The sequence below is a fragment of the Meriones unguiculatus genome, chromosome 17 (assembly GCF_030254825.1).
Source record: "Meriones unguiculatus strain TT.TT164.6M chromosome 17, Bangor_MerUng_6.1, whole genome shotgun sequence".
NCBI lineage: Eukaryota > Metazoa > Chordata > Mammalia > Rodentia > Muridae > Meriones > Meriones unguiculatus.
In genome coordinates this window covers 54595615-54609145 of record NC_083364.1, presented here as the reverse complement: position 1 = coordinate 54609145, position 13531 = coordinate 54595615, and the positions used below count along the sequence as shown (strand labels likewise).

Here is a 13531-nt window from a genome sequence, read left to right as displayed (position 1 = left end):
GACCTTGGGTAAGAAGTTCAATCCTCAGTCAGAAAGGCAAATGGGATGGACATCAGAAGAGGAGAAAACAAATAACAGGACAGAAGCCTACCAGAGAGGGCCTCTGCAAAACTCTACCCAGCAGTGTATCAAAGCAGATGCTGAGGCTCATAACCAAACTTTGGGCAGACTGCAGGGAAGCTTATGAAAGAATGGGGAGATGAAAAGATATGGAGAGGACAGGAGCTCCACAAGTAGAGCAACAGAACCAAGAAATCTGGGCCCAGGGGTCTTTTCTGAGACTGATACTCCCACCAAGGACCATGCATGGAGATAACCTAGAACCCTGCACAGATGTAGCCCATGGCAGCTCAGTCTCCATGGAAGGGGAACAGGGACTGTCTCTGACATGAACTCAGTGGCTGGCTCTTTTATCACCTCCCCCTGACAGGGGAGAAGCTTTGCTAGGCCACAGAGGAAAACAATGCTGTCAGTCCTGATGAGACCTGATAGGCTAGGGTCAGAGGTCTTCCTCCCCTATCAGTGGACTTGGAAAAAGGGCATGGGAGGGAGGGTGCAGTTGGGAGGGAATGAGGAAGGGAGCTACAGCTGGGATACAAAGTGAATAAATTGTAATTAATATAAAAAAGAAAAATTAAAATAATTTCGAAAAGAAAAGAAAAGGAAAGGAAAGGAAAGAAAAGAAAAGAAAAGAAAAGAAAAGAAAAGAAAAGAAAAGAAAAGAAAAGAAAAGAAAAGAAAAGAAGTCCAGAGAAGGGACATTGAAATAGAAGAGGAAGTCAGACATATAGTTCTGGGTATCCTCTGTCAGCCTTGATTAGAGACTCAGCACTGTCCCAATCTAAGAAAGGACCACGTTAAACCATGAACCTGACATGCATTACAAAAACAGTTGTGATGAATCCCACAACTTTATGCATTTAAGGTGCACTAACAAATAAAGGAATGGAAAAAGAAGAGGTGCAGGGAGGAAACCCAGAAATGGCAGCTGTCAATGGGATGCCAAAAGCAAGCTTTATTCACTTCTTCAACTCCACTGGATCCTGCTGGTTGGAGAGCTATCTGCAACAAATCCAGAAATAAACACATGTAACAAACCCCCAAGCAGAGTGCAAACCTCAGTGTTCAGTCTTAGGGCATGACAATGACCAGTGTCCACACACAGATCAGTGTCAAAAAAGCAATCTACAACAACTTTTCTAAATTTTCCTCTGCAGTTTAATTGTAGGCAGTACTTGCATGACTGCAAGAAAGGGAGAAGGCTTCTCAAACAACTTATCAGTTTGACTTTATTAGCTAATAATAAAATAGGTCTTTGTCAACAGAGTATTTTGTTCACAAATTTGAAAACAGGAAGATATTTCAGTCATTACTCATTTTTGTCTATCTTTCTAAATTTGTCCCTCATGGCATTACCCAGCTATGTAAAGCATGGATATTGGAAAGTCAATCATTTGTAGAGCCACCACTACCTGTTTCATTTTCTGTTTCCTAGCTGCTGTTCAACTGTGTGCAGCAGTTAATTCATTTGGCATTTCACTATTGAGTAATAGTGTGTGTTTTAAAATACTCTGTTTTTCTGCAAAAAATAATAATGTCTAATTAAAGTCATATCATGGCTTGTTTTAAAGAGCAGGATAAAATTACAGCATATTTACTGTCCTGATGACTATATAGAGATCTCAGTCTCAATTTCTGCCCTTGTCCATCTCTCTGTCTCTGTCTCCTTAAATATCTCTCTCTCTCTCTCTCTCTCTCTCTCTCTCTCTCTCTCTCTCTCCCTCTCTGCATGCATATGTGTTTATGGAGTTAATTTTTTTAAGTAGATACATTCCAAAGTAGATGCATGCCAAAACACTACTGGTGTTGTTTAGCTCATGTCTCTTAAATTTACTTTTATTATTGTATAGTAAAACTACAATGGTATCCAGTAGCTTTAGTGACTTTTCTACCTGATTTAGCCTTTCCAAGCTATAAGATTCATATAACACCATTCAGTACCCTTATAATGAAGTCACACGGTGAGATTGTTCTACTGGTCTTTTACACATAAAAATAATTATAGTCATTGCCACCTCAGTTAAAGACATTTTGCTAAGAAGAAATTGATTTTTATGTAACACGGTTCTTTGTAGTTTTCTCTAACCAAGATTAGTACTTGGTATAGCAAGTGCCTATTAACTTCAATCCCTCCATAAAAAGATACATTTAAGTAATTACCATTACTAGCTTCTTGAGAAAATTGTGTATAATTTAGTCATTTACGTTGTATGCACAGAGTAATTTGGTACTTGACAAAAACGGTTAACTTCTGCTTGTGACTCTTGCAGATCCCACAGAGCAGGTGACAATACAAGTGCTGCCACCAAAAAACGCCATCAAAGAAGGAGACAACATCACTCTTCAGTGCTTGGGGAATGGCAACCCGCCTCCTGAGGAGTTCATGTTTTACTTACCAGTAAGTGCTTCAGCATTAGCTGAACTTGACTGCTATCATTGTATCCTATTGTCTGGATTCTAACTGACATGAACAATTGTATGTACTTGGGTAGCTTAAGTGAAAGGGAAAAAAAAGTGTTATTCTTGGGAACAGGAAAAAAAAAAAAAAACACCACCTGTAGAATGTCCGTTGAAAGCTTCTGTGGCACCAATCTTCTCTTCTTTCTTTTTTTTTCCTCCCCTCAGTGTTTAGAGAGTTCAGAGACAAAGAGGAAAAAAGAAGCAACCACAGGAAAGCATAATTGCAGAAACTCATGGTACAATCACCCAAATAGGACACAAAATCTGCTCTTCAGAAGTAGATCACTGTAAAACTCTAAAGGGGTGATTGCAAAAGGACTACTGTGGATGAGGATTAGTGCAAGGGCTTCTCTGAACACACTCAAATATTTTGAAGCAAGACAGTTACGAGTTATAGCTTAGCAGACAGCACCATTTCCCCTATTAAATTTACACACTAACATTTTTTTATTGACAAATAAAAGTTTTGAAGCTGAGTTTTCACGTTGGCTATCAGGATTGACAGAGCCAAACTCATGATCTAGCTTTACAATTAGTATCTGCCACTTTTCTTTGATGCTGGTAAACTCTTGCCATCTCTGTATTTGCCTTCCTTCATTTGCTTTACTTTCTTTTAATAATTTTCTCCTTTTTGCTCATTATCTCTTGCTGCTTTTCATTCCTCTCCACACTTCCTTATTTCTTTTTATCATTATTTGGATATATGACTGACTTTCCCATCTTCTTACTTGCTTTCTCTGTTCCTCTCCTGTCCTCTTCCCTCCCTCCCTCTCCCCTTTTTTTTTCTCCTCTCCTGTCTTCTTTTCTCCTTCTCTCTGTCTCTGTCTTTCTCTATCTCTGTATGTCTCTTATCTCTCTGTGTCTCTCTCTTTCTCTTTTTCTCTCTCCCTTCTTTCCCCTCTCTCTCATACATGAAATGACACACAGGGCCCCTGCACATGCCAGACAAGGTTTCTGCCACTAAATTATACCCCAATTCCTTGGTTCATTGAGAGATAGTCTCACTGTATAGCTTAGTCTGACCTTGAACTCACTATACCACTCAGCCTATCCTAGAACTTGTAATCCTCCTGCTTCGAAATCCTGAATGCTGTAGGTACAGACATGTATACAAGGCACAATCATATTTTTTTTCTAGAATTTCTAAATGCTTTTATCTGTGCACAGTACAAGGATATTGATGTTTTAAAAATCTGCTTTAAATTTCAAACTTAAGCTATGCTCTCAAAAAAATAGATGCCGTCAATACAACGAAAAACAGCGCTTCAAATTTTAGAACCAAAATATAAATTTCTTCTCAAATCTTTGTAGAACAAATTTTAGTTGTTTTTGTCTAATTGAAAAGTATGGTTGCTTTTTTTCCCATATCAGAAAAAAATTGGCAACTTCCTCAAGAATTATAACCATTTTCATTGTAGCTCCCAAGTGTAACCATCTGACATTTTGCCTCCACCCAAAGGGGCAGCCTGAAGGAATAAGAAGCTCAAGCACTTATACACTGACAGACGTGAGGCGAAATGCCACAGGAGAATACAAATGCTCGCTGATCGACACAAGAAGTATGATGGCTTCAACAGCCATCACAGTTCACTGTAAGTCACCTACTCAGGACCTGCGTCACCTCAAAGGCCTCTAATAACATTAGCTGGCTAACAGTTCTAAGTTCAACGCTATCTTTATTAAATAACTTGGTGCCAGCTCACTCGGTTTAAAAGCACCATTAACAACTCTGAGCTTTCTTGCAGGTTACCACTGCCACACTGAAGCCTTGCAGTCTGGGAACTGCAAATCTGTCAGTGGTGAAACCCTTCCTTCTAAATGTCTTCAGTCAGGAGTAACACTAAGTAATATTCATATGAACCTTAAATAACTCATTATATATTTAAATATATGTAGCCAGAATGTATAAATATGTGTATAATATACATAATTTATTTTATGCAGTTCTGAAGATGGATCCCAAGGCTTGGTACATGCTAAGCAAGCATTCTGCCACTGAGCTATTCCCCCAAGCTCTATTTATATGGTCTTGATATTAACAGGATTTGCATTTTTACCAGGGAGAGTGTAGATTATATATCTCATTTTTAAATTACAGGATACTGTTAGCACTCACATCCATGCATCATAAAGTTACTACAGATTCAGCACTGGAAGCTGAAGGAGAGGTGACTAAAAGCCATTTATTACCTAAATTTACCCTATGCAAAAGGATAGTGAATTGGCGGAAAGAGAACCTCTTTAGAATCACCTTTGAGTGACACCTTTATTAAATTTTGATCTGCTTGGAGGATTCCAGATGCTTGGAAATTCTATTTCGTCTCTGAGAATATGTTGAGGGGGTTGGAAGAGTGGAGGCAGGGAAGATCCATTAGGAACAGCATGTAGGAGTTGGAGAAATGGCTTAGTGTGAAAAGCCCTTGTTCTTGCAGATGACCCAGGTTGATTACAGAACCCACACAGTGGCTCACAACTATCTGTAACTCCAGTCCCAGAGGACCCCAACTTTCTCTTCTGACCTCAGAGGGCACCACACACACATCCATACAGGCAAAACTCTCTCATCCGTGCAAAACAATAAAATAAAGAAATCTACAGAAAAAGAGATCGAGAGAGGGAACAGCCATGAAGTTTGACAATTTTATTTTATAAGTCATGAAAACACATATTATTAACATATCAGAGGCTTCTTTAAAGTAACGATTTATTTTTTTATTAACACAATCACCTGTGTCAATAGAACTCATATGCTGAATAGAACTCATAAACTGTTTTGCATGACTGTGAGTCTTGTTTGGAGCTACAGGCTGAATGAACCTTTCGCCAAACAATGCAATCAGAAAGATTTCTCCTAGAAATGATCTGCTGCAGTCCTGCAAACATGAGTGGTCTTTTTGTTTTGTTTTGTTTTAGGTAGATTAAGCAATAGTGAAGAAAAGGAACTGAAGGTCATCAGAGAGAATGACATGCAGATCTAGTGCAGGATCCCCTGTAGCACAAGGCCTTTGAGGAACTGAAAACATCTGTAAAGTTTAAGCATGGGTCCTGGGCTATCCATTGACCACATCCCCTGAAGGCAAACACCAAGCATTTGTCAAAAGGGCTCAGTAGGGAACAATATGGGGGACATATGGTTCCCATTCAGTCAGAGTGCAACTCAATTAGACAGAAGAGAGGAAGGAAGCAAGGTCGAACAAACATTCAAGGAAACTGCCATAAGCAAGGTGCTCTGCTGTCTATCTACAATGCTTGGAAAACATGGAAGCATGGAAGCAAGGAACCAAAGTTTAGAGGGAAATTCAGGAGGACACACTGAAGGATAATACAACCAGGCGGTTGCTTGTCGTTGTCTGACGTTGGATGTGCACCCTTGGGAGGGAGCCCTGTGGAAACAGTGAAGTGTCAAAAACTTCTAACAGCCTTTTGTATGTCTCTTCTGTCCTCGTGCTCGGGATTGACTGTGTCTGCCATCAGGTGACAGCAGGAAAACAGTGACCTCTAAGTAGAACAATAGTGCTATTTTTTTTCCTCTCTCAGGACCAGTCAGTCATGGGACCATTTATCTAGCCCTGTTCTGTGAAGGAAAGCAAAGAAATACAGCCAACAAATACAAGTGCTTATGAATAGTCATCTGGTAACCTTATCCATCATATCTTGAGGCTAGTTACCTATGTTCTAGTTCCTGAGTCATATGCTTATGTTTAAGAGATGTGAGGTACATGGCATCTTAAGAGTGGAGAGCTGCCTGCCCCATGTATGGCATGCAGAACAGGCAGGGAGGACTTGACCACACACTATAAGGAAGAAGACTTGGTGGCAGCCACATAATGACTCAAGGATAGTCTGTAACAGAAAGGAAAAGCAAACAGAATATGGGGAAAGGTAACTGAATTTTAGTGCATTTCATTAGATCCGACTGTATTCTGGTTTTAACAGATTTACTGTAACATTGGGTTCTAAGGCCTGAATGTCTCCTTAAGAGCTAAAGAATTATTTATGCTCATCATCATTATAGTCTACATTAAGTAAAAACATGAAAATTATATTTCCCATTCATCTTTGCTGTTTTTCCAAAAGCAGAATTTGTTTCTCGACGGAAAAGCAGCATCCATATATACAGAGGGGCACAGAACAGACCTCTCAATGAGAGCATATTCCTACAGATCCTGAGTTACTGTTAAACAGCTTCTATTCTTCTGCCACATCTTACAGACATAGATTTCTCATCAGAGACTTCAAAGTCCATCTTTAGCCTTTAACATCTTATATCCTCTCACTGACAAGTTCTTCACTCCACAAATAAAGGCAACTAAGTTTCCCTTTTTATAATTTTCATACAAACATAATTTATACATACACATATACACAATCTAACAAAACCACTTTTTTCTTTTATTAATTATTTTAAAATACTCACTTGTATCCCAGCTGTAGCCCCCTCCCTCATACCCTTTCTCATCCCCTCCTGATCCCTCCTTTCCTCCCTCTCCTCCCATGCTCCTCCTCCCTAAGTCCACTGAGAGGGGAGGTCCTCCTCTCCTTCCCTCTCACCCTAGCCTATCAGGTCTCATCTGGACTGGATGCATTGTCTTCCTCTGTGTCCTAGTAAGGCTGCTCCCCCGCTCAGGGAGAGGTGATCAAAGAGCCAGCCACTCAGTTCATGTCAGAGACATCCCCTGTTCCCCTTACTAAGGAACCAATAGACAGCTCAGTCTACAAAACCACTTTTTTAACAGATGGTGCAGCTATTATTAGTAGTGTAAATTAGAAAGTATGCTTCTTCCATCACTCATTTAATAACTGTGACTCTGAGCCTTGATGTGTCAGGTCCTGTGGCTATATCAGAGAAAATCAAGGCATGGTGAGTACTCCTGCTTAACAACAAAGACAACCATTGAGAATGCTACTTATAGGTTGGGGAGATGCCTCAGTCAGTACATAGGCTACTTCACAATTATGAGAACATGATTTCCTATCCCCAGCAACCAAGGGGGGGGGACATGTATTTGTAGAAGTCTACAACCCCAGAACTTGAGAGAGTGGATAGTGAAGATGAGAATCAGCCAGGGCACTGAAACTCATTGGCCAGCCAATGTAGACAAACTGCTAAGTTTCAGGTTCTTTATTAAAGACTATCTTCAATAAAATTGGATAATGAAATAGGAAGACAACTGATTTTGACACCTGGCTTCCATATGCACCTGCACACAAGTGCATATACACCCATATGCACACATATACATACCTACACACACTCACAGGTCTATTACCACATCCATACATCATACATATTTCTTTTACAAAATGGCACAGGAAATGAAAGTCAAACTGCAACAAAAATCATTGAAGAGAGACAAGAGGCACAAAAGCACTTCTGGACTCAACTTAATTCTGTAGTTTACTCACACATTCTACAAATTCCAACCAGCAGTGCAGGATGACGCAGCATTGAACAGCCTGCTGCATTCTCTCCCTCTTTTTTTCCATGTGGAAACGTTTTCCCTATATTCCCACCTACCAAAGCACTTAGTTGTCAAGAGACTACAACAATGTAGTGTCTCGTTTGCAAAATCTTTCTGCTCTAAAACACGGTTTGATTCTGTTCTTTTTACTCATTTGGTCTCTGCTTGTGCCACTACTTAATATTTCAACATTGAGTTCTCTGAATGTGTAAGAGGTTTGTTACCAGGTTCTGAATTCACAGGTGACCCACTGAAGTAGATTACATGTTGCCTCCATCCTTTTGTGTCAAGTCACCGTTCATGTACAGATCTTCCATTAGTGCCTAGAACATAGTTGTTGTATGACAAAATTTGTTCCATTGATTTGAATTTTTCCTACAAATCATACTCTAAGATTTATATTTTAAAAATCATTTCTTATCTGACAGACTACACATCCTTAGATATGCTTATTCTATGTATTTTTTTAAAATTATCTGTTGAAAGTGTACCCAATAATAGGTCTTATTCAAAATTTCAACTGCATGGAAAATGGAATAGCATTTTAGAAATAATTCAACTATTTGTCAATTTTCTCTGAAGAAACGTATGCACTATCTGATAGTTTTTCCATTTATCACCTGCTGTCTAAACATATGTGATTTTCTTCTGCAATGTCTTATCAACTCTCTTTCATAACACTTACCTACTCATTTTTACTTCCTTCCTGAAGTGAAGTGATTTCTTTTTCTTAAGATGATAGTTCCCAAAGAAATATTTGTGTGCACCCCAAACACCAATTATGTTAACTGAAAATCAATGCAAAATCAGTTAGATTGACCATATATTTGTCCAAGTTGGCATCAATGCTAACTTGTAAGGATAAGCTGAATCATCTACAGTCTAGTTGCTTTACTCACATAAGTCTGTTCTGATATTCAAGTACAGTTGGAAAAAAATTTCCATTTCATCTTTTCATGTCTAAAATATTGTTACTATCCTGTTTTCTTGTAGTTTTTATTTCAAGCAGTTTTTCTGTCTCACAGATTTGGATTTATCCTTAAACCCAAGCGGGGAAGTGACCAAACAGATCGGTGATACCCTGCCTGTGTCCTGCACAATATCTGCTAGCAGGAATGCGACTGTGGTGTGGATGAAAGTAAGTACAGATCCTCCTCTCCCGCCCTCTTTCTTAGAATGTGTTCTTTGAGGATTCTTCCCATGACTTGTTTTACATCTTAATCTGTATATTTGCACTTGGCTTGTAGGCTCATATCCATCTGCCGTTCACTCCTCTTCTCTCTAGTGTTTTGTCAAATCACAGTCGATTGCAGAGGCACTCAGCTGCACTGTAACGTCGTTAATGGAGGGACTGAAGCATAGCTTGGTGCATTGCTTTATGATTACATAAAAAAAGAGTGATCTACACATGAATGCACACACACACACAAGTACACACAGTTATGCGTTTAAAAGACGAATGTTTTGGAGTACATTTTAACTGATATCCTTCCTGCAGGATCTTTGTGGGAAATACTGCTGGTTCATTATTTTTCCCATCATTTATAAGGAAATTGAGGCAGATAGATCAGAAAACTCACAAGTAGATAGAAACTCAAGCCCAGGCTTTCTGGATTATGAGTTGTTCTGTAAGCCAAGCCATTTGCCTCCTCTTCGGTATCCAGACAACCTTTCTGTCTCTAAAAGCAGGTTCTTTGGAATGACAAGCTTTTTGATGCTAGAGAGGCCCTTTTACTTCTAAAGCATTCTATGGTCTTGTTTGGGATCTCCTGTGTAAGCTCATGTAGTCTTACAACTCTACATAAGGACTGTGGCTTGGGACCCGGTCACTTGTACTTTTTTTTACAATGAGAAAGGAGGATATGTATTTGGTGCTTTGAGTTCAGCTTGTCCTTAAAGCGTAAATCCATGACTATGGTATCAGTATTTATATGTTCGGCTAGTGTTTTCTAACATGCAGAGTATAGCATGGACCATGGACAGGAGCACCCAACTAGAGAAATTCGGGGAAAATAAATATCCACATCATTTGAAACAGGGGTCCAAAATATCTTTATAACAATCATGCAGAAATTTCCTACTAGGACTTCTTCTAGATAAAATATTATTGCATAATGCTGTTTTCTAGTCTCAATGCTAGATACTCACTGTTATTCTCTGTCTCTGTTTCTGTCTCTCTGTCTCAGTCTCTATCTCTCTACCTTTGTCGCTCTCTCCCTTCCTCCTTCTTCTTTTTCTCCTCTCATCCCCTCTCCTTTCTGAAACAGTCTCCCTATGTAACACTTAGTATCCTCAAGCTAGCAGTGTAGACTAGGCTGGCCTCCTGCTTCAGAGTGCTGGGATTAAAGGTGTGTGCAACCACACCCAGCATTCTTTCATTCTTTGAGCAATGTCTTTTACTTACTCTTAGGCGCAATCTTGTCACAATTTGTTACTCTCACAAATAATTACAATGTCACTCTTCATCATCCTTATTTAACATGTACTATTCATAGTACTTAACAGTCACAAATCTAGACAATTTATAAGCAAGTAGGATAGACAATGACTGTACAAACTTGAATAGGTGTTTTATTCAAGAAAGAAATGTAAATGTAAATGCCTATAATCCCAGCAGTCAGGGAGGCAGAGGCAGGTGGATCTCTGTGAGTTCCAGGCCAGCTTGGTCTAAAAATTGAATCCATAACAGCCAAGGTTACACAGAGAAACCATACCTCAGAAAAAAAAAGAAAGAGAAATAAATAAGTCTGTACATTAAATATGAAATGCAGTCAGTCGCTCTTATTGGTTGAACCATAACGTCAGTATTGCATTATTCCCATTCAACATTTTTTGATGGGGAAGTAGGCAAAAGAAAATCGTAGTATACAAAGACCCAAAATCTTAGAATTCTGTCTTTTCTGCTTTTCAATTTAAATTCCTAAAAATATGATTATCTTATAATATCAATTAACTTTCTAAAAATACTAAATATTATTTCCCTTTCTTTTTAAAAATTAGAGTAGTAAAGATTTCTTAATGATTGCATTTTTTCATACCTTTTGTCATTTTATAGTGAAACCCCAGGGTTGATAGCCACTCAGATACAATAAGTTTTGAGCATGTATGCCCAGCACTTTTAGGTTCCATGAATGGCTTATGGAACAGTCCTAACACAGTAGTAGGGACTGACAATTGAGACATTTACCCAATACAAACCCATTGCACTATTCATTGGGTTATATCCTCAAAACACTTAGAAACAGTCAGAAAAAGACCCCATTTCACCCAATTAAAGAAAATTCAGTCTGAGAAAATCATGAACTTGTTCCGAATTACCAACAGTGGAACAGGAGTCTCTGAACTACAGCTCTACTTGGGTTGACTTCAAGACTGCAAAGGATAAAGAAAGTCTATTTTTGAAAGCATCTTACAGGCTTACTTTTAAAAGCATACATTATATATACATATGTTAGACACAGAATAACAACTTTGGGTTATAGAACACATACATCTAAAGTCACAATTGTGGCAATGGATATATAGCTCAGTAAGAACTTATGTGCTTTATTCAACACCCAAGAGCTTTGTGTGAATCCCTAGAACCCACCAGCTATTATGGTGAGTGTCTGAAACCCAAAAATTGGGGTGTAGAGACAGATTGATCCCAAGACCTTCTTAAGCAGCCAGTAACCAAATGCAAGTTTCTGTATTGGTTAAAGACCCAATCTCGAGGCAATAAGGAAAAGGATAATAGAGTAAGACCCCAGATGATGCACAGTGGTCTCCACACACACATGCAAAGATGTAGGAATCCAGACATCCAGGTGCATGTACCACACACAAATACCTCACACTCACACCCACCACACAGAGGGACACACACATACAAACACAATAACATACACAGTAATTGAAAATATAAACAAACAAAGAAAGGAATAAAATGCACGCTCTCTGAAGTAATTGTGCTCTGCATTTAACCAGGATAACATCAGACTCCGGTCGAGCCCATCATTTTCTAGTCTTCATTATCAGGATGCGGGGAACTATGTCTGTGAGACTGCTCTTCAGGAGGTTGAAGGACTAAAGAAAAGGGAGTCACTGACACTCATTGTAGAAGGTAGTGAATTTTTTTAGAAGCAATTTTTTTTTCTTCAAGGATTTCATATCCTGTCTCTTTTAATATTTCGATTGTACTGCTTTCATTGTAATAATATTTTAGGGAAACCTCAGATTAAGATGACAAAGAAAACTGACCCCAGCGGACTCTCTAAAACCATAATCTGCCATGTGGAAGGGTTTCCAAAGCCAGCTATACAGTGGACCATTACCGGCAGTGGAAGCGTCATAAACCAAGCAAGTATTTCTCTTCTTGTTCTTTGCTGCCCTTGAACCCTCGCTGAGTCTTATTTAGGCACCTGAAGTGTAGGCTGGTTACCACATGGAATATGCAACAAATGCTCAGAGAAGTGTTTGTTGAACATACCTCAAAGAAAACATTTAAACCCCAAACCTGTAGAAAATATTAAAAAGCATGGTGTTGTGGTAACTGTTTTTTAAAAAAAAATAAAATTGGATATTTCTCTGTGGTCATTAATTTCTGAGACATAGGTAATTAAATCTTAAGATATATGCTTTTTGGAATCATAAACTTATATGTCAAAGTATAAGTAGCCTCCATTATTTTGCCTGTTTACAGATGTTTAAAGATACTCCTTATTGAATCTGGGCCCCATGGGTAGTAACCAACATAGTCACTGCATGAAAACACATGATCCAGTTTGCTTGTTGCAGAACTAGGACCAGAACAAGGCTGCTCAAATGTAGTATTTAGGTTGTACCTTCCTGGACAATAAAGGTCATTAAGGTAAACTCAATATCTGTAGTTTTGGTGAGCTAGTTCAGTTGCCACAAGGTTTACAACTTAGAAATTCTATGAATACTTCCTTCTTAATACAAAGTCAGACACAAAAAATAGAGAAACAGATGAGACAAGGAGAGAAAGATAACAAGCCAGTTGCTAAGTCAACCCCACTAGTCAATCTGTTTGGAATTGCTACGAGTTCAGAACTTTAATCCCACTAGTCAATCTGTTTAGGATACTAATATAATTTTAGCTGAACTTTCTCTGTAGTGGCCCTCAGGTCTGCTTAGATCATTAGCACCAGTTAAAGAGCCACAGGACATATACTCTCCATTTCAGGTTTAAGCAGACACATTTAAAGCAAAAAATGTGCAAATTAATTTTAAGTTGAAAACTCCTCTGTCCTCTGTGGAGAAGTTCAGCTCATATAATATCATTTGCTAAGCATGATGGAGCTGGGCTTTTGCCTGTGAGTCATCCAGATACATTTGCATATGTTCAAGCAAGAGCATCCCTCAGAGTGGTCATGCTTGAAGCCGATGACTTTTGACTGGATTAACTACATTTGAGTCACACAGTTAAAAGACCATGCCTGGGATGGCAGATAGGCAAGAAAACTGTCAAGCCTGAGAAGGTGTGTGCTTCTTTATTTGGAATAAAGACCTGAATTGCTGACAATGTGCACAAGGACTTATTAGCGTCA

The 13531-nt window shown here is 38.8% G+C and overlaps 1 protein-coding gene across 3 annotated transcripts in view; it reads left to right on the top strand.

Moving 5' to 3' along the window:
* The window catches only part of Alcam (activated leukocyte cell adhesion molecule), a 197972-nt gene that overhangs the window by 165294 nt on the left and 19147 nt on the right, over positions 1–13531 (top strand). For 2 of the 3 annotated variants that reach the window (XM_021656062.2, XM_021656061.2), the window contains exons 7-11: positions 2331–2458; positions 3980–4112; positions 9008–9120; positions 11949–12084; positions 12187–12320. In XM_021656062.2, coding sequence (XP_021511737.1) covers positions 2331–2458; positions 3980–4112; positions 9008–9120; positions 11949–12084; positions 12187–12320 — 644 coding nt within the window. Of the gene's footprint in view, positions 1–2330; positions 2459–3979; positions 4113–9007; positions 9121–11948; positions 12085–12186; positions 12325–13531 lie in introns of all 3 variants that reach the window. The other variant, XM_060370541.1, reaches the window with a different exon arrangement.